Here is a 21,507-nt window from a genome sequence, read left to right as displayed (position 1 = left end):
TTTGCTTCTAGCTGCAATTCAAAGTGTTGGTATTGATCTATAAAGCCCCAAATGGTCTAGATCAGTGGTCTTCAAACTGTGGGTCACGGAATGTAAGGCACTGGGTCACGGCGGCTCTGGTCAGCACTGCCGACTGGGCCATTAAAAGTCCCATCGGCCGAGCTGCCTGACTAAGGCAGGCTAGTCCCTACCTGTTCCGACACCGTACTGTGCCCCGGAAGTGGCCAGCAGCAGGTCTGGCACCTAGGCGGGGGAGCCACCGGGCTCTGCACTCCCATTGGCTAGTTTGGCGGTGCCTGTGGGCGAGAGCCACGTGGAGCTGCTTGCGCACCTAGGAGCTGGACCTGCTGCTGGCCGCTTCTGCGGCGCAGTATGGTCTGTGGTGTCAGGACAGGCAGGAAGCCTGCCTTAGCACCCTCGCTACACCGCTGACCAGGAGCCACCTGAGGTAAGCCCATGTCACAACCCATGCCCCATCCCTTGCCCCAGCTCTGAGCCCCCCCAAACCCAGAGGCCCTTGCTGCACCCCAGAGCCCTGACCCCTCCCTCACACCAACCACCTGCCCTAGCCCAGAGCCCCCCCAAACCCAGAGCCCCTTCCTGTACCCCAAACCCCTTATCCCCAGCCCCACCCCAGAGCCCTGACCCCCTCCCACAGCCCAACCCCCTGCCCCAACCTGAGCCCCCCTAAACCCCTTATCCCCAGCCCCACCCCAGAGCCTGCACCCCCAGCCCAGAACCATGCCCCCCTCCTGCACCCCAACCCCCCACCCCAGCCCAGAGCCCCCTCCAACACCCTGAACCCCTCATTCCCAGCCCCACCTCGCAGCCCTCACCCCTGCACCCCAACTCTCTGCCCCAGCCCTGAGCCCTTCCCACTCCCCAAACCCCTCATCCCCAGCTCTGTTGGGTCACGGGCATCAACAATTTTCTTCAACTGAATTGCCAGAAAAAAAAAGTTTGAAAACCACTGGTCTAGAGTTTGAAAATCACTGGTTGTCTGAAAGACACTTTCACCCTATACCCTATCACAATTGTTAATGTTTCGACTAACAGCTGTGTTGTGTTTGTGTGTGTTAATTTCAATATTTAAAGCCCTTGGCTGCCCAGCGTTAGGCACCGTAGAAATTCATAATCCAATCCCAATTACTTGAAAAGCCTTTGGATGAATTAGCTATATACATAATCATGGAAGCTGGTTTAGCAAGCTTTGAATTCTGTGCTTAGGTGTTTGGTATTCCCCTGAACTAAGAGCTCAAAGCCTGCAGAGCCAGCTCACCCAGGATCATCGAATAGGGAGCCAACAGGCTTCCCTGAGATTGCTGGCTTTGGAGCTCCATTCATGAGGACTACAAGAAGTTTGCAAGAACAGACCGAAGATGCTCTGCAGTACTGAGTTACACAGGAGTTCCAGGGCCTAAGGACAAAGTCCCCTGGGGACCTCAGTCCTGCCCAGCCAATAAGCTCTGCAGGAACAGAGCTTTGGCTAGTCCTCAGAAGACAGATAGGATTTAAGGATAATCAAGAAGGTTAGTAACATTTTTAGATCGGCGAAGTTTGACTTTAACAGCACCATCATGCATTCCATCCACCTTTTCTTTCTCTTGACACCAGAACATTGTGTCCTTTCCAGTGCATCTTCAAATTCTTCCTCTTCAAATGCACCTTTGACAAACTCAAAGTGATGCTAAAACTGACAGACAATCTCCATCACCTTATGTATGACCAGTCTCAGGTAAATGGTCTGAAATATCATGGAACAAGGTCAGCCTTCATTACAGCCACTCAAAACTCTTAGGTTTCAGAGTAGCAGCCGTGTTAGTCTGTATTTGCAAAAAGAAAAGGAGTACTTGTGGCACCTTAGAGACTAACCAATTTATTTGAGCATAAGCTTTCGTGAGCTACAGCTCACTTCATCGGATGCATTCAGTGGAAAATACAGTGAGGAGATTTATATACACACAGAACATGAAAAAATGGGTGTTGTTATACACACTAAGGAGAGTGATCACTTAAGATGATCACTTAACTCTTAGCCTTTCCAATCTATGCAGGAAAAACACAGCAACTTCAAAACCATTTTTTTAAAAGTGAGATATGCTCATCAGAGGCTAAGTTGCAGAAGGAGTGAAAAGAGTCTTTACTGCAATTCTCAGAACCCAAATGTCAGGAGCACGGGAACAAGGCCATGCAGAGAAAGAGTAGCTTCGCAAAATCCATCATGAAAAAACTCAAAATAGCCAAGAAAGCACTGCAAAAATGTACAACATGGAACAATTCTACAGAGGCGGGGTGGATCAGGTGACCTAGCACTGGTAGGTCTTTCCCATCTATACTTTGTATTCTCAAATCTTATCGTGTCTGATTTTGTTGGACTAGAAGTGGCATCAGTCTTTTACTGATTATTTTTAATGGTAAAAGTTGAATTAAAAAAAAATACCCGAAGCGGCATCTGCCATATTTCCCACGTCAGTGCCATGTGGGTATGTGTTTTCCCCATGCCTCCTGGATGTGCATATGACTTACCAGAACAATCAGGTTTTTATTTATTTATTTTTGGCCCACGACAGTAAGCCCTCATTAGAAATGGCCAGTTAATACTGATTTAGACTAAACTTTCTAAATATTCCAGCAATGATAGGTCACATTTTATAAACCTCTTCCCAGCCAGAGGGACCCCAACATGCTTAATATAAAGCACTCAGCTGAATCCTAGCATTTATCCTTTCATTTATAGATAATTTTGAGACCAGCCATAAGCCTGACAAGCCGTCAGAACTAATTGGAAACTAAACTGGGGCTGCTTGAGCAATAATCTTGGACCTTCACTGCTTTGAGGCTGTAATCTGAGATTTAAAAAAATATGCTGTCTGTATAAACATTTGTTCTCCTTTCCCCTTCTCTCGCCCCCAGCCCCCAATAAAAAGCTTAGACACGCCAACTATACAAAGTCTCTTTAATGGTTATGCGTCAACATGATTTAGAGCATAGACCAGACACTCATGTTACAATACTTCTCAAACAGAGTTAACATTCAAATGTATAAAACCTACTATAAAAATGTCAAACAGTATACCTAACTGGGATTTTGCTTGGTTTACCAACAGTTAATTAGAAAAATTCCCATTGGGTTTTACATTTTTAGTAAGATTATGAATGCTGCACCAAAATGATCAATGGAAGAAAAAATTATATTTTTTTAAACGTCTTCTTTCTAAAGTGTTCTTTTTTGTGCTTTTTGGAGAATATTAATCATATTAATATTATTCCAGAAAAGCACAATTACCACAAAACATTACAGTAAAAATAGCCATAGTTTATGAGTTATATAATTATCAAGAACATGTAAGGAAGCAAAATTCAGGTATTAGCTTTTTGCCTCGACAGTCATCATAAATCAGTTTTTCCTTCTCTCTCTCTCTCTAATTATTTAATAGCTAGGGATCAAAAAAACATATTCAAACTGAAAATTATTTAAAAACAGAAGCAATCTACAGCAGCATGTCCTGAGGAAAGGCAGCTGAAAGCACTGAATAGAGCTCTCCCCGTCCCTGGCTGTAGAGAGGGCACACAAATAAGCGTACATGAATGTGTCTGATTCCCAGCAGATAGCCTCTTGCTGCTGCCTACAGTTAATGGATTAGGGCCAGACTGCTAATGGTGTAGGTGCCTAAAGATGAAGATAGGTGCCCAGTGGGATTTTCAAAAGTGCCTAGAGGCCCTGGGTTCAACTTCTGCTGACAACCAAGCAACACATTTAATTTACTGATTTTAGATTTATAAAACTCTCATTATGTTACTCTGAGCATGTATTAATTCATAGTATATAAACAATTAAACCAACACAACATCAGCTAAAGGTCTCAATCCTATTTAAACAATCTCAGTAAACACCCCCCCTCTTTCTCTAAAGAAACTAATCCTCTACAACCCGGCCCCTCATGGAAAAATATATGATACAAACAGCGCCCACAGCTTTTACATCCATTCCCTAATGGAAAACCATTTTACACAAATACCCACCCAGATAGTTTCATGTACAGGAGCAAACTGTAGTTTGCCCTGTGCAGGTGCACTGGTGAGCATAGGGGATGGTGCAGAGAGCACATTACCTCCTCTAGCATACCTGCGTAGGATGCAGCAGCCATGCTGAAGCAGTTGCTCTAAATACCAGAGAATTGGTTAGTATTGCCTGTGGTACAGAACACGTGGCCTGGTTCTCACACAAACCTGCTAGTGCCTGAAGACCAATACTGGGGGAATACACACTGCGCTTTTAAAGAACTGTTGTTTTCTGAGTGCACTGGCCTCTTGGAGGCATTCTACCTGATTAGCACTATGCTGGCATAATGATTCCAGCCTCTACCGCTCCAGTGCTATTCTCACATATACCCCAGTGCACCTCTGGTTGAACATGGTGCATGTCATGTAGGGATGCTAGAAAGCATAATATATTTACATGTTCCACAAAGGTCTACAAAAAAGTGTCTACAATACCTAACCTGCCAAAATTTCACCCCCAACAATCTATTGGGAAATATAGTGCTTACAATTCTGCTTTCTTGGCTGGCCCCTCTCTTACTGCTGGACTATACCTTTTAAAAAGATTTAGTGTTATCTTTAACTGGTATTTATCCTCCTAGACAAAAAACTATAGCATCACAGTATGATGCAGAAAGAGGTTGGGGGGAAGTGGGAAAATTTCCCATTCCAAATTGTGTTTGTGATTTTTAACAGCCTGCAAGCTAACTTGGGAAGACAAGGAACAAACCCACTAACGCCAGTATTTCTGAACAGCAACGGCTGTATCGGTTGTGGGCCAGAGGCAACTAATGGACTTTGATGTAATGCAGAAAACATCATCCTGTATAACAAATCCAAAAATTGTGGACCACTGTCCACAAGCAGAATCAATAGTGGCAGTGAATATTATTTAAAAAGACACAGGTAAAGAACTGCAGGCTTATTATTCCTCTTTTTATTCAACAACAGTTTTTAAGTATCCAGGGGGCCCATTATTTGCCACTCTTGCACCAACACACATCCCAATAGTAATGTATATTTTAAAAACAGTGCTGTAACAATTCTGTTTTACTAGAACAATAAATGGCAAAAAAATTGCAGTAGACAACATTTCAAAAATGCTACAATCCCACAGAGCAATCAGCAACAGGCATAGTTGTATTTACAGTCCCAATAAATTCATCAGAATCTGTTAACATTCCATGTCTCTAGATATAGTCTGGAGTGCACTAACTTTACATAATAAAGTCTGTTAGGGAGTATAAGAAACACCAAACACATACACACAAAATTCTCGGCATCCATAGACTGAGATAAAACATATGGAACTCACATGTCCTCAACTGTGATATCTTTCAGGATCTGGCAGTAATCCACATTCCACACTGCCTGGTCGTCCCAAACTTTGGATGCCAGTAGAATTGCACCCAGTACAATTCGCTTCCAGTTTGCTGGACAAATATCTATCTCTGCGTAAGTTAACAGTCTTTCAAGATATACCTGGGAAGACATGTTATAACCAAAACTTAGTATATTCTTCTACTTAATAGAAATATTAGGGAAAAAATGTATTCTAAACAATCCGTTCCACCTATTTTAACTCAATGATCTGATCCCATCAAGTCTGTTTTGGAAAGGAAAGAAGGATTTAATCCATTCATACAAAACCAAATTAAAGGTTGGATCTGGTCAATCTATGTTTTGGTTATGACTTCTTTCCTTTCTGATCTTAATCTTAACATAAGAAAACAAGCAGAGTTTGCAATTGTCTTTAATGAATCCACTCATATTAATCAGCATTTGAATGTCTTGACATAACAGTGAAAAAAACAAGGGCAGGCTAACAATGCTGTGCACGGACAATTATAGAACAACTTAAACCATGGGTGTAATCCTGGAGAATCAATCATCAAGCAATATACACTTATAAAAACAGTTACATGTGATGAAAATTACACAGAACACCTCTGTTACATTGGTCTGCACTTAAGAAGCTTATTTGCACCTTGAGAATGGTGGGATCCTAATTGTCCTACTTATATCATACTGTTTTAAATGGACTATGAATCTATACATGCCTACAGTGTCCCACATATTATAACTATGCCACTGTCACCAAGGAGAAACATCAGATACAGTCTCAGTGAAAGGATTTCATACATTTCTTCTGTTGATCAGAGATTATTTCCAAACATTCTAATAAAGACTTTGGTTATTTTTTTTACATTATATCCTTAAACACAAAAAATGAAAAGCAATAAACATGCTACACAAAACAATAAGGATTTGTAGGGCATCACGGATAATGTTAACGTCTTCAGAAAATAAGAAACTCTAGAGATTTAAGTGATACCAAGAACAGCAAGGACCTAGAAAAGTGAAGCTGGACCTCACAAGATCCTTAAATCAGCATGTGGTGAAGGAGCTGGTTGGGCTATTTAATCTTTAGCCATAATTTGCTGAGTTTGAAACCTACTCCATTGCGTGTAAGTTTTGTGCACATCTAATTCCTAAGTGCATGAGTACTAGTTTAGGTTTAAATGGAAGACACAATATTTGTTTATTATAATACTTCATGCCACATTAACTCACTAAATATTACCCTACCATTTGGGGACTGACTACCATGCATCCTGTGTGTCTGGGTAGTATTATTTCCATTCAGGTCACACTAAAGGTTTGGCCAATGGACATTACTTCAGACTGCACATAAAGCTAATACAGTGAAGCCAGAGAATTTTGACTTTTCCACTTCGCTCACTGACTTTTTGGTTAGGGATTCATTTTGAAAAGATTGAACACCTAGCTCACAGACACATGACTGGTTTTCTAACTGCCTGCTAACACCCAACTGCAAGGAAACGGGAATTCATGGAAATATTGTTGTTTCCAAATAAGCACAAAGACTGGTATTACTCCTGTAACTGCACAGACATGAAATAGGGAGAGCACCTGACCCTTACTGTGGTGAAACTTTTAATCATCTCAGATTACTGTATTTACAATTGGACATAAAAGAAATAACTATCAAAATTCAATAGTTTGTTGCTGTTTAGAAAGACAGAAAGAAGCTACTACATTTCAGCATAACATGACGTCCTGTGATCTCAGACCTGACTAATTCATGAATTTGTATGTCTTTACTGAATCTTTTAAAAACAACACAATTATAAATAAAAATTTGTTTTTGGAGCTCTGCTCATGTAAGCACTCCCAGTGCTATATAAAAATAAATACTATAATTAAATCACATTTTAAGAGAAAACAAACACCCACTGAAAATTATACAAAAAAGGTGGCAAATCCAACACTAGGGAAGAGATGTGGCCAGAAAGGTAAAAGTGAAGAAAGAGGACTGATCTGGATGTTGAAGAGGAATAATTTCAACACTCCAGGGCCCACCAATATGACTATCAACCTGCTAAAAGCAACCTCCAGTGATGGGATCTCTGAAAAGAAGGTGGTGAAAAATGTTTCACATGTAGCCAGAGCCCAAACTACTCAATAGTGCCAATTTAAACTCAATCTGCCACTTAGTGAACTGCCAGCGTAAAGAGCATTACACAATTACAGTTGTTCATAATGCAGACTGTGAATCTGCTTACTGGTTCGAACAAGCCACAACCAACAGGAATGTCCTTTTGTGAGCTGGGTTAAACAGGAGACTGAATTTCAGGAAAATGCAAAGTAATTCATTAGGAGAAAAATAATCCAAAAACACGGACAGATATTCAGTGGGAGGGAGAAACTTATGGAAACTGTAATGCCAAAGGGACCTACAGCCAAACTCAGCTGTGTTGTAAAATGGGGCAACTCCACTGAAGTCACTGGAGTTACACGTGCTCTAAGTCAGCACTGAATTTGATCCCCACTGTGATGGTGAACAACATATTAGATTTGAACTGGCAAAGAGACAGCAGGAAATTCAACTAATACCATTTTGAGCTTCCTATAGAGAGTCATATCGTATCACATCTAACAGGGAAGTAACAGTCCCTGTCTATACAGTTCTAGTTTAATCACAACCACAATATTGTATTCAGTTCTGGGCAGAAGCAGAAAAGTATTGACAAACTGGAGGGAGTTGAGAGAAGAGCAAGGAAAATGACAGAGCTGTAAGTAGGCATTTTAGCGCCCTGGGCAAGCAAGAATATTTTAGCCCCCTACCATTAGTTTTTAGATGATCTGAGTTAGGATATTACAGAGTAATGATAATGCATTTTGTAGTAAGATGAGGCCCTGAAACATAAACCCTTGATATCAGAGGCCCGGTCTGAGGCCTGAACTAAAGTAATGGTCAAGACTTCGCTAACAAAGCAAAGTTAAGCTATGATCCAGAGGCAGGCCCTGCTCACAAAAGGTGGCAAGAAGGCGGCTGCTAATTGGACGTATACACATACCTAAAGGGTATCAAGTACTAATAGGATAAACCTGTGCCAGGATGGCACCAGAACATTCCGGCACGAATACATTCCACAAAGATAATGAGGAAAAGGCTGACCCATCCTAAAAGACAGGGTTTAAAGGATAATATGATGGATAGACTTGTTGGTTCGAACCAACATGTACCAGGAGAGAGGCAGCACCCCAACAGGCAGAGGGGTTGTACCTCGATGCGTCAGAAGTGATGTGTAACTTGTTTGTACCTGTGTATAAGAATGCATCCCTGAGTGGATGTCTTTGTCCGGCCTAGGGAGCAGTGGCGAGTCCTGCCACTGATTGAGCTGTGTCCATTGTCAAGGGGGCACATATTCGTAGTATGTCCTGTAGAGTCTGCGGGAAACTATTACTGTGCTTCGTTTGACAATAAACCTGGCAGGGTGCCTTCATACCTTATCGGAGTCTGTGGTCATTGTGGGTTCTCTCGGGTCTGCTGTGTAGCGATCTGTGCAGAGCTGGGGCAGCACACAGAGGGAACACACGCACGCAGCCGACAGTTATCAATATTGGACAGAGCAGAGCACCAAACTTGTGACATCTGATGACATTTATTTTTGCATATTGGTACAGTACATAGACAATAAAAGCTACTGTACAATTCTTTTAGGTGCCACATTAATTGTCACACAATCCTTTAACATTCCTTTAGTATCCTCCTACATAACCTTTAAATAAACTCGTTGATAGGTACTGAAAAAAAAACACGGACTGAAAATAATTGTAACAAATATGGATACTGCAATGACTTAATGGCATGAAACATTCAGAAAGACACACAATTGTATTTCTGTTTATAAAAAGGTGAAACTGGTTGTTTTCCACCACCTCACAGTGAGATTCTGGCTAGAATAAACAGGCACCTCTCTCGATGACACATAGGAGAATAAAAGGGACTCAAGAGTAAACAAAGAACGAATTTACCTCAGAGGTGGATTATCTAGCAACTGAATTACCAACAAAGCATCTGACTCTCTGTAAGCAGAGGCCACCCTTTCTCTGGCCTTTATAGAAGAGGTGGGAACATTGTAATATTTCTGTTTTTTACCTTTTGCATTGTGATTTTATTTTTCTAAGAAGAGTTTGCTCTTGGTACAATATTTATGTTGGCTTATAACTGATTGTTTGCTTATCGTTTGCTTCTTGGTACAATATTTATGGTTGGCTTATACTTGATCATTTCTCCTCCTAAAAACCTGCCAAGCAAATTGTGATTATGCCCCTTTAAAGGTGAAGGACTATACAGCATGGCTTGTTTATAGAAGGCCAGTTGCGAAGTATCATTCAGTTGGGGAAGCTATGTTGTGACAGCTGATCAGAGGCATGACGCATCCTGCATCTTGACAGGGAGTTAGACTAGATGACCTTTGCAGTCCCTTCTAACCCTATGGTTTTATGACATTTGACTTCTGGCCAGGCGAGGCCCCTCTCACCTAAATGTGGAGACAGAAGAAAGTCTATGGCTGTGGTGATTGTGAAATCAGATTATGCTGTGCTTCAGTTAGAGAAATGCCAGTGCCAGGGTTATAGTGGCTAGATGGACATACTACCCAGGTGATGGCCCCGGTGTCGTAGAGACGGATGTCAGGAACAGACTGGCTGTGTCACAGCCTAGAATGCTAAAAGTACAGGATACAGTGGACATGCTTCTTCGCCGGTGCATATCTCACCGGCAGCCCCAATCCAGATCTGTGCTTAATGTGGATTTCCCTACTGGACACTTCACCTGTACTGTCAATGTCCTTTATTTTTTATCTGTTGGGGCACAACTGAAAATTGTCTCTTGCCCAGAATTAGAGGCATTTTAAAAGAAAAGCCAAGTGGTATTCAGCATCCTGGGCCAGTCTGCCCTGAAGGTGTCAGTTCCCTGATGTGTGAGCGCACCTTGCTGGCCAGCGAATGGAGCATTATTACAATGGATCAGAGGGAGGCTCCTTATTCTGTTCTCTGTAATAACCATTGAATCAAGCTGGGGCCGCAACAAGTAAGGATAGGTCGCAGTAATAGGAAAACACAGCTAAAGGAGGGAGCAGGGTGTTTTATCTACTCTGAGTGTTCACTAAAAACTTAAGGCATGTTTTACCTGTGCAGTGTTTACTTTCTTTGTTTCTATTGTTGCTTCCCCTAACTGTATATCATAAGCAGCCCAGGACATCTTCATTTTTCTTGTCTGAACACTTCCTCCTAAGCATGGAAGCCCCTCTGCCCACACCCTATTTTTGCAAACAGGGCAGGTGAATCATCCCATCACAGTAATTGTTACCTCCTCTGCCCCTCCCTGCATCAGGGCTTTGCCCTCTGCCACCATCTGGCAGCACCTCAGCCCTGGCCTGAACACTGGCTCTTACCTCCCTTCCCCAATTTTGCTCATCAGCCTCCCTCCTGCCTCTGCCTCCAGCTGTTTGATCCCTGGCCTGCAGTCAGTTTCCACCCCCTGCTCAGACCCTGCCCATCCCCCTCAATTTGCCCCCTTTAACCTTTTCAATCCTTAGCAAGGGCAGCAGCTTCAGCTAAGTAGGAGCCAAGCAGCACTCAACATCCTGACCACCTGCTGCTCTGACAGGGTCCTAGTCCTGGAAATCCTGCTCCCGCCGGGGTCACTGGGCCCGCGAACCTGCCAGAAGCGGGGGGAGGGCTGGAAAATGATCAGAGAGAGGGGAGAAAATATTAGGAAATATTCAAAGAGCTAAATATGTATAGCTTGGCTCAGAGAAGATTAAGGACATGAGATACAGATATTTGAAGAGTGTAAATACCAAGAAGAAAGAAGAATTATTTAGGATACAGGGAATATAGACTAGAAATAACAAGCTAATATAAATAAGAGCACATTTAGGTTGGAGGGATAATTCTCCTTGGGGAAGGAAGCATGGCCAGCATCCTTTCCGGGGGCCTGCAGCTTTAGAATCAAGTTAGGACTCCAGAGAACACTATTTTATTCTTATACTACCCTCATCTCCATAGTATTTAAGCACCATCTAGTAGCCCATTAAGCAATCTGTCCTGTTTGGCTGGTTTTCTCTTATCCTCTCTCTAAGGGGAGAGTGCTCTGTTTTGGTGGGGTTTTGGTTTTTTCAATGTACAAGCTATTATGCACTTACGTTAGAGAAGGCAGATCTGAGAAGTGTGTCTGGCACTTGGAAGGTCTGTAATGGTCCTTCGCTTCTGCGGGAGTTCCTTCCACAGACTCAGACCAGTTCCCAAGAAATCTCTGTCTCCTGCACAGATGAGCTTTACCCTTACGATAGAGAGTTAAATTGTGCCAGAGGAACGGAGTTGTTGGCTACCGTCTTCATCCCAGTGCTTCAGGCCATCTCTTAGGTATGCTGGACCCAGACCATGAAGCGCCTTGAAAATAAGGATCAAGACTTTGAACTTGACTCAATATTGTACAGGAAGCCAGTGTAGAAATTAGAGAATGGGTCTGCTGTTCTCTTCGTAGCCTGTGTTGCTGAGGAGACACAATGCAATGTTCTGACTAGTGAAAGCTCCTGGTGAGAGATGCTAAATCAGCACCAACTTTTGGAGCTATTCCAGCTGGCTCTGGGCCCATTTACAGAACAAGGCTTTTGGGTGATTATCACCACTGTAGCCCTAATTTTAAGCAGATTCACTGGCAGCGTGTTACCAAAACTTGGCTTCTGCTGGCACAAGCCAAGAAATGGCTCTAGGGTCAAGAAAAACAAATGCTGGGTATTTACTTGTGCAACTCCCACTGGTATTCACATCATTTGTGCAACTACGTCTCTGCACATTTAGCACTCGGGTAAACGCAGATCTGCTCACTAATTTCAATCCAATTTTTGTATCAAATAGACCTAAGATTTATTGTGCTTTTCTAATGTCTTTGCTAAGCTCATTATGTTCTAATTCTCCTTCTTCCTTAACTTACAAAAGTAATAGACCCTCTGTATTTTCCGGTCTTTAGGATCAGTTGCTATAAAGGGGACTAATAATCTGAATTCAGAAGTTCATCTTAGGGAAGTATGTTATAAAATGTACTAATCTGAACACTGGAGGAAATAAATCTGTACCTGAAAGAATCAGGAGAAGCAATCTGTCATCTTTACTGAAGACTCATCTCCACGTGACTATCTCAGTAGATTTTTCTGTTACAGAACCATAAGTAATACAATATAATTACCATGTATGGTGTTCAGAAGCCAGGAGTTAAATGCCATGAATTACTTTCACCCACTTAAGAGAGTTTGATCCATCTTTAGAAATAGTACTACTGCCTTAACAGATTGCAGACATTCTGGAATAGCACTTTATTTCCATGTAATTGATCCCTAGGGACTTGTCTTTCTGACACTAGGTTTATGCAGATGGAAGTCCACAATGCTTCCCTAGCTAAACATTCAAGGAGCTGGATTCTAAAAACTAAAAGCACTTGCCTACCCCAGTTCACTTTCCCATTCCTCTCAGTATTTCCAGAGCCTCCAAAACCCATCTTTACCCAATTATGATCACAACTAGTGTGGACACAAGACTCCAACAAGCATGATTATGGAGTCTACAGTTTGGCTCTCAGGTTGATTGGCAACAAGACTGCCATATAGTGAGCTCTGTTCTTATTTAAACAAACACCACAGGATAGAAAATGTTGGGTGGCCCTTGGCCAAATAAGATACGACTTTGCTTTTATTATCTGAGGCTGCAAAACAGGTCGGACCCCTGCCCCACACACACACACACACTTACTTTTTTTTCTTTAAACACTAACTGCACTTCAATCTTTAAAAAAACCTTTGTTTACATATTTTGGTTACTTGAATGCTCTGCTCTGCTGTAGAAAATCTTTAAGTAATGCTCATTTAAAAATTTTTTTACTTTGAAATATGCTGTGCCCCCAAACTCCAGAAGCACTGGTCCTTATATTAAAACAAACAAAAACAAAAACTTCCTTGATATATTTGCCACCTAAGCTGGCCTTATCTGCATGTCTCTATTACATTTGTTCATTGAAAATGTCAAGCCCCAGCTACATACAACAGATTTTCCTGTAGAAAACTTGGCATCTTTGTATTTCACTGTAACCACAAATGAAATTCTTGGGTGTACCGTGTAAGCAACCTTTGGGCATTTTTAATAATACAAACATAAAATAACAGAATTAAAGGTAAAATCTCAGTCAGAATAGTAATAATTCTGGCTTTTTCTTGGCCATTTCACAGAATTTACACCAAATATCGGATTGGAGGTTACACTCAGGACATTAGCAGTCTAATATTTTAGCCATACATTAAACTGCTTAGGTGATTTTTCCTAGCTGCGAATACCTTTCTGATGACACACTAATAGTTGAATAATATTTATTACATACTTCAAGACTGGAGAAGACTGGAACCGAGATGGTATTGATTTCTTTGCTTTGAATGAGAACTAGGAAAAATTCAGGATTGCCATCCCATGGGAAATTCCAATATTTCAAATTTTGTTTTCCTCCCAAATTGGGACAAAATATTGAATACCAAAATTTTTGTGCAAAGACATATTGAAAAAAAATTTCTATCCGGGAATATCAAAGCATTTCATCTCAATGTTTTCTGGTCCAAACAAAATATTTACATATTCCCAAATCGAAATGTATATTTTTGGCTTATTGAACTGACCCCAAACACTGTTTTTAGTCAGTTCAGCATTTAACTGCTCTTCCCCCAGTATGAGCAACTGCCCCATAGGAGTTACGGTTCGAGATCCAGATATTCAATTCCCATTTACAGGCCAGGCTTCCTGGCCAGACAACATGTCCTATGATGCATCTGTACTCCCGTGCCTTCCATGATACACCACACAGACTGCCAGAGGAGAGACCATGTTGTATTAAGGGAGATGTAGTCCCCAGTAGAAGCCAGCCCATAGGAGAGAAAAGGGTCTGCACTGCAAGTCCTATCAGCAATGCACCACAGTGGGAAAATGCAGCTTAATGTTAAACTGACTCAAAATAAAACCTTTTTAGGTAATTTCAACAATCCAAAATGTTCCAATTCAGGTTGAACTAACCCAAAATGAAGTATTTCGTTTTGATTTTTCCCAATGGAAAACCACATTATTTTTTTTTGAAAAATGTTCCTAAAGGAAACGTTGATATTGAAGAAACTGTATTTTCTGTTGAAAAAAATCATTCCAATGGAAAATTCCGAACCAGCTCTACTCTTAATGGCTGTTTTTATCATCGGACAAAATGGAGGCTACGTAGGGAGCACTGAAAAGAAATAACTTGAAATTGCCATCTCTATTGCAACACTGACAAGATTCAGACAAGTTGTTTGTGTGGCAGATCAGATGTTTCAGTGACAGAGCAGCTGTAAGAAAACAGGAGTAATTTGGTATTCCTTTCCTGTTCTGCAAAATGCAAGAACTCTGTTGACCTACACAGTTCTGCACTGAAAGCATTTAGTTTTGCAACAAGCTTCACATAAGGCCCAAACCTGTGAGGTGCTGACCGCCTTCTGAAGTCAACAAGAACTGAAGGAACTTGAGGGCTCAGGCCATTGAAAATCCTTCAATACTGGGTGCCTAAAATTTAGGCACCTAAATGATTCAGTGGCCAATTTCCAGCGGTGCTGAGCACTACCTGCTTTAGTCCCTCTGGGGAAAGAAAAAAAAAAGTCAAGCCACTTTTACTCAGATGCCTAAATATGAATCTAGGTGCCCAAATTAAAAAATGTTCATCTAAGAACTTTAGAAATCTCAAAACACTTAAACAAGAGCCCAGTGGAGCAATGAAGTGGTAACGGTAGAGATTAATTATGTCAAAACCAAATTTACTGCAGATTTGGGTACAGTGAAAACTAGGTATTGTTAAAACTGTAGCAGAGGTACTCTTTTAGACTAGATGATATCTTTTCTGAAAGAGATGTGGGGTCAATTAAAGGGTAGATTCAGAATGCCCATTACATCATCCAACCCAGTCCATGTAAACTGCTCAGAAAGGGTTGGAGATGGGGGGGGGGGGGAAATGTACTTACTTTGCTTAAAATTTACTGTCCAGTCAAAATGGCTAGTTAAAAATTTATACCACAGTGACTACCACTGGGAAAACGAAATCCCTGATTAACTATCTCACCTTAAAAAGATAACAGTGTAGCAGATGTGCAGAATTAATAATTACATATTTCTAATACAAAAGTCAGCCATTCTTGAATGTTTCTGGAGAGAGAGACAGAAAGCACAAAGGAGCAAGTGGGCAGCCAACCTATGGCTGACTGAGCTGATGGAAATCACCTGGCATTATCAGAATGTTATAAAATTCTCAGACAAAATACCAGCAGTAGGAGCAAGACCTCCGCCAAACAAACTTCATTTCTCATCTGCCATCAACCCGAGCAGAGAAGGAAAAATGAAGGACTTAGCATCATAAAGCTGGAAACAGAGCCTTTTCTCATGACGTTTTTTCAGTACTGTGGGTCAGATTCTGATCTGAATTTTACTAGCAAAACTTCATTGATTTCAAAGGAATCACTGAATTTACACTGGTAAAGAGAGTCCAGCCTATGCTGTTTAAGGTTCCAATCCTGCAGCTGGTAGCATGCAGTCGTGCCTCTGTGGACCCCAATCTGCTCCAGTGGTGGTCCCTGTGAGCACGGTAATCTGCCCACACACTGTCAGTTGTGAGACTGGGGCCTAAATGGTATCATCCCCCCACATAACACATGAAGGCACAGTTTCCATTCCAACATACATCAACAAAGTAAAAAGGAATAAATACGTCTGTTTCTTCACAAGTACAAAAGTTTGGTGCATCCCAATGTCTGAAACTGAAAAGGGATTTGCATGGAAAGATTATTGTATGTACTGGCACTAAGGTAACTTTTGCTAGGCACTGAAAGATGCTTATTGGCTCGAATGCAGCCACCGAACTGCCACAAGCTTCTGTTCTAAGAGATTAGCCAGCTCCTGCTGACTCTCTCCAAAAACAACTTCATGCTTTGCACTTGTTCAGCTGGGCACCTAACATGTTCCAGACAGACCTGGTGCCATCCATTTTGTAGAAGAGGATATCCTGGCATGATACTGCTTCTGCTTGTCCAACTTTGAAAAGAGACCAAATGTGAAAAGTAGTGAAGTAGTTAGCTCCAAAAATCTCTGAAAAAGGTGGCCAAAAATAAAAACTATTATTATTAATAACAACAAACACCAGATATTTAACATCAAACCTTAGGTGAATCAGGAGCAACTCCAGTGTTCATAACCTCTGATTCTGCCTCAAAATTTCATCCAGTTTCTCTTGGAAAAAAAGATGCAGCTAAAAGGCACTCAGACTATTATAGGATATTTATTTTCCACTCTCCTTGTACACTTGGCCTCACCGTTCCTTCCTAACACAGCCAGGATTCCCCCTGACTTAAGTGGAAGTTCTGGGTTCACAAGGAATGGAAGATCAAGATCATTAACTCAGAAGTCTAAAAATAAAACCACATTCCCTGAGTGAATTTGTCCTTTTTCCTTTGGGAAAAAAACCCAAAAACAGATTCCCCCCATTCTCTTAAATTTTGCTTCTTTGCAATATTTCTACTGAAGCAGAAGTCAACACAGTTCCATTTTGTTTTCTTGGGTAATTATGCATGGTCACAGATGCTACTAGTTAGGAAAGTGCACAGCTCCAAAGAAAAGCATTTGTAGTCATTACTGCAGATCAGCAGGTTTTGGGTTTTGTTTTGTTTTTTTCTTAAATCACCACCAGGTATGTGACATTGTATGGAAGATAGAGAACTGAGCCTAACAGGAATTTTTTGGCTTTGTCTCACTGCCCAAAAAAGAAATGGGAGGTAGTGATTTTAAATTTCCTAGACTGTGAATTTAGTATTGATATATAATATGGAGCAGATTTTATGTCAGATAATAACCTAATGCTGCCACATGACTCTTTGGACACAATAGGGTATCAAACTTAAACAAAAGATAAAGAATAGCATTGTGGCAATTTACTTTTTTTAAATTACAAGATTTTATTAAATAAGCATTCAGGATAGTTTTTATAAGATTGTCACTAGCAAGAGGAATGGTGGCCAGCACGTGGAAGGGTTTTCATATCTTGAGTTTGTCAGATATTCAATAGGGCTGTGACAGCTGCAGAATTCATGTCACTAGGACAGATTAAGGAATATGGTGGAGGGACATATTTCACTAACTTAGTGCCCATTCCTCCCCTTCCTCTTAGCTCTGCTATCTCCTTCGTGATTCACAATGAGCCGTCACACTATGGACAATGTGGCTTTCCGTTCCATAAAGGACACCTTTCTATTCTCAAGAAAATCCCCTCCTATCTGGTGACAATGGTTTGCAGATACCCAGCAAAATCAACAAACAGAAAGAAAAACAGCCTTCTCCTCCATACATCAATTTAGCAAGTCAAACAAATATTTTTAGATTAAACAAATTTTCACTAGCAGTTAAAAATCAGAATACGCGATGTAAATGCAGCCAATACCTGTAAAGGGAGGGCAAGTTTTTTTTGCTCTACACATATGTGTGTACACACACACACACACACGTGAGATCCTATAATTATAATGAAACTGTCCTGGAGGAATACCTGATAGAGAGACAAAGTAAATCCCTAAGCATTAGACTCTCCTTCTGAGGAAATACTGCAGGTGGGATGAACTTTCTCTTTACAGTTCTGCAGTGCTCTCTTTATTCTACTGTTGGAAACCTGACTGTTTCCAGGATAAGGAGAACTTGGGAACATTTGGTTGGATTAGTTAAATTCATATGGCAAATGTAGACTCTCTTATGTAATTACAATACTCTCATCGCTGTGGCATACTGTGGAGATGAACGTGGTACAAATGCTGAATGTGATCCAGGCACCAACAAATATCTTCTTGTATCTATATTCATCTAAATTAAAAAAAAAAAATTTAGGCTCTTTTAGGTACTCATCTGGCCCCTATTACCATATTATCTGAGCATCTCACAATCATTTATGTATTTATCCTCACTACAGCCCTGAAAGGCAGGGAAGTGCTATCACCACCATTTTACAGATAGGGAACTGAGGCACAGAGAGACTAAGTGATTTGCCCAAGGTGACACAGGAAGTCTGTGGCAGAGCACAGAACTGATGTCCAATAGACCATCCTTCCTCCCCAATTCTAGTGATCAGACTGCTTATGTGTTTGTAGGACAAAGTGACAACAAATAACTAGTGAAGACACCTTTTCCTTGAGTTATGGATAATATTAATACTGAGCACTTATATTGAGCTAGCCAATTAACCAGTGACCTTGCTAGATCGTGCCACTACCACCCAACCAGCAACATAGAACCTTGAGAACAGTGTTGCAGATATGCTTGGTGGAAAATGATGACAATCTCTCAGTTTCAGCAAGGATGGAAGTACCTCCTAGAGAGGGAAGAGAACATATACCCAGTATTCCTTCCATAAAGCCAGGTCACAGCTTGAGCACAAGCCAGCTATTCGCCAAGACAGAAAATGTTATTTAAATGAGTTTTAATCAGCAATAAAATTCATTCTTTCGATTATTGTTGTTTGTGTGGTGTTATTCTGAAAATAAATAATGCAAATTAGTATTTTAATTGTCTCAACCTCAGATATTAATTTCCTCACCTATCAGTACAAGAAATCTCTTCGCAGCTTTGGAGGGCTTTGTGGAAATGAAATCTTTTTGTTTAATCATAAATTGTTTTGCTGTAATATTAAAGGCTTTAATTTAAATGTTTTAATTAAGCACTTGGAGCAGGGGTGGGCAAGCTACGGTCCAGGGGCTGCATGCGGCCCTTCAGACATTTTAATCCGGCCCTTGAGAACCTGCCAGGGAGCAGGGTCCAGGGCTTGCTCCGCTCCGGCGCTCCAGTTGGGGAGCGGGGTCGCAGGTTTGCCCAGCTCCGTGCGGCTCCTGGAAGCAGCAGCAGCATGTCCCCCCTCCGGCTCCTACACCTAGGGGCAGCCAAGAGGCTCCGCGTGCTGTCCCCGCCCCAAGTGCTGCCCCCACAGCTCCCCTTGGCCAGGAACCACAGCCAGTGGGAGCTGTAGGGGCGGCACCTGCAGACAGGGCAGCATGCATTGCTGCCTGGCCGCGCCTCCACATAGGAGCCGGAGCAGGGGGACATGCTGTGGCTTGTGGGAGCTACTTGAGCCTGCACCTCTGACTCCTTCCCATGCCCCACCCCTTGCCCCAGCCCTGATCCCCCTCTTGCCCTCCAAACCCCTTGGTCCCAGCCAGGAGTACCCTCCTGCACCACAAACCCTCATCCCCAGAGCCCACACCCCCAGCCAGAGCCCTCACTCCCCCCAACCCCCCATGCCCCAGCCTGGAGCCCCTTCCTGTACACTGAACTCCTCAATTCTGGACCCACCAAAGAGCTCGCACCTGCAGCCGGAGCCCTCACTCCCTCCCGCACCCCAATCCCCAATTTCATGAGCATTCATGGCCTGCCATACAGTTTCCATACCCAGATGTGGCTCTCGGGCCAAAAAGTTTGCCCACCTCTGCCCTGGAACATTACAATGGAGTTTCGTTTTGTGGGGTGTTTTTTTTTTTCTGGAAAGCAGCTTTTACGACACAGAGTGGGGGTTCATTTCACTCAGTTCTTTCATCAGGTGTACAGACTACAATCTAACCCACCATTGCTGCTGTCCATGCTTCTCAGGCAGCATCGCCAGGGTATGCCTGCATGCCAAGGGGGAAGCAGTGCATTCACCTCAAGACACCCAACATACTTTGATCTTTGTTAATGTTTTAATAATATATTGATATATTAAAGAGGGACTGGAAAAAACCCAATAATTCAAGTCTCTTACTTAAGAGGCATTGTGATCTGCTTTCCCAGAGACATGCTGCATGCCTGAGGGTGGGCAGGCCCCCGAGAAGGAATGAGTGGCAGATGGCAGATCAGATTGTAGTCTGTTCCCACGTCGGATTGCAATGAAACACAGGCTTGTGCAGGGGAGGCTGGTTTCTACCCATAGTCAACCTCTCAAAACTCAAAGCACTTGGCAGATTTTGGCTAAAGTTCGTAATGTGTCAGCAAAGCCAACTTAGGAGGGTTTAAAAAAGAAAAGAAAAGCAGATTACTTTCCATGCAGTCAGAGAGATCCATTTCTAGGTCCCCACTGATGGCAATGGTGACATATGAGGAAATCAGAGATGAAGGGAGACTATGTAGCTAATGAATAACGTGGTATTAAAAATACTACTGTGTCATACTTCTAAAAGAAGGTTTGGAAGCACGTTACAGAGGTGGGTATTTACAGACAGTGGTACGGGAGCTCCGGCAGATTAATGGCCTGATCTGGAAAAGTGCCGAGCATGTGCGGCTCCCATTGAGGTCACTGGAAGCTGCAGGTGCTCTGCACCTCAGAACATCAGGCCACGAACGTCTTGCCGAAGCTCCTACAACTCGTGAGTGGCACAGACAGGAAGAGAACCCAAGTCACTTGAGTTCAGGTCTCAGGTTCCAATCACGAGGGATGCTCATTAAGTAAGACAAAAGAATAGTCAATTAATTCAAACGGCATGTTTAACTGCTGATGAAAATCCAATCAGTTAGCTGTGGGGTTTTATTTTTAACGATTTCTCTACAACAGGAATGGAGGACTGTTCTTTCTCCTCAAAGGTGACCACATTAACAAGATTCCTACGGAAACACGGAGCAGTGGTGTGACAGCCTGATGCGAACCACAGTTGCTACATTATTGCTATGCATAATAAAAGCCTGTCTTTTCAACTAGAATGAGGGATCTCTTTCACAACGGCTCACAGAATGTAAATTTGGATAACAGGAGTTCCTGTAAGAGTGTTCCACTGTATTTGATAGTAAGCTCTTTAAATTAAGTGCTATTTCTGCATGAGACAGAGCAATAATCTCATTGTATAAAACTATGGATAGTGGCTGGGCCAAGCAATTGACTAGGAGCACACTCCAATACCCATCCCAGAACAGCAAGGGCTGTAGGGGGCGAACCTTGCACGACTCTTCCCATATTCATGTCTCCTACTGACCAGCACAAGTGGTACTGACAGACGCTGGAGGGAGCCAGACCCACCGGCTATTCTCTATCAGAGAGAGGGAGGG

At 42.1% G+C, this 21,507-nt stretch overlaps 1 protein-coding gene across 9 annotated transcripts in view; it reads right to left on the bottom strand.

The window, feature by feature from the left end:
- Window positions 1-21,507, bottom strand: part of CCNY (cyclin Y) — a 217,104-nt gene that overhangs the window by 22,794 nt on the left and 172,803 nt on the right. For all 9 annotated transcript variants that reach the window (XR_005224087.2, XR_005224088.2, XM_037890995.2 and 6 more), the window contains one exon: window positions 5,357-5,523. Coding sequence is in view for 7 of the 9 variants with exons in the window: in XM_037890995.2 (XP_037746923.1) it covers window positions 5,357-5,523 (167 nt within the window). In the remaining 2 variants the exon portion in view is untranslated. The remainder of the gene's footprint in view (window positions 1-5,356; window positions 5,524-21,507) is intronic.

The sequence above is a fragment of the Chelonia mydas genome, chromosome 2, assembly GCF_015237465.2.
Source record: "Chelonia mydas isolate rCheMyd1 chromosome 2, rCheMyd1.pri.v2, whole genome shotgun sequence".
Taxonomy (NCBI): Eukaryota; Metazoa; Chordata; order Testudines; family Cheloniidae; genus Chelonia; species Chelonia mydas.
Note: the sequence above shows the minus strand (reverse complement) of the source record. Positions and strands in the feature narration are given on the sequence as shown.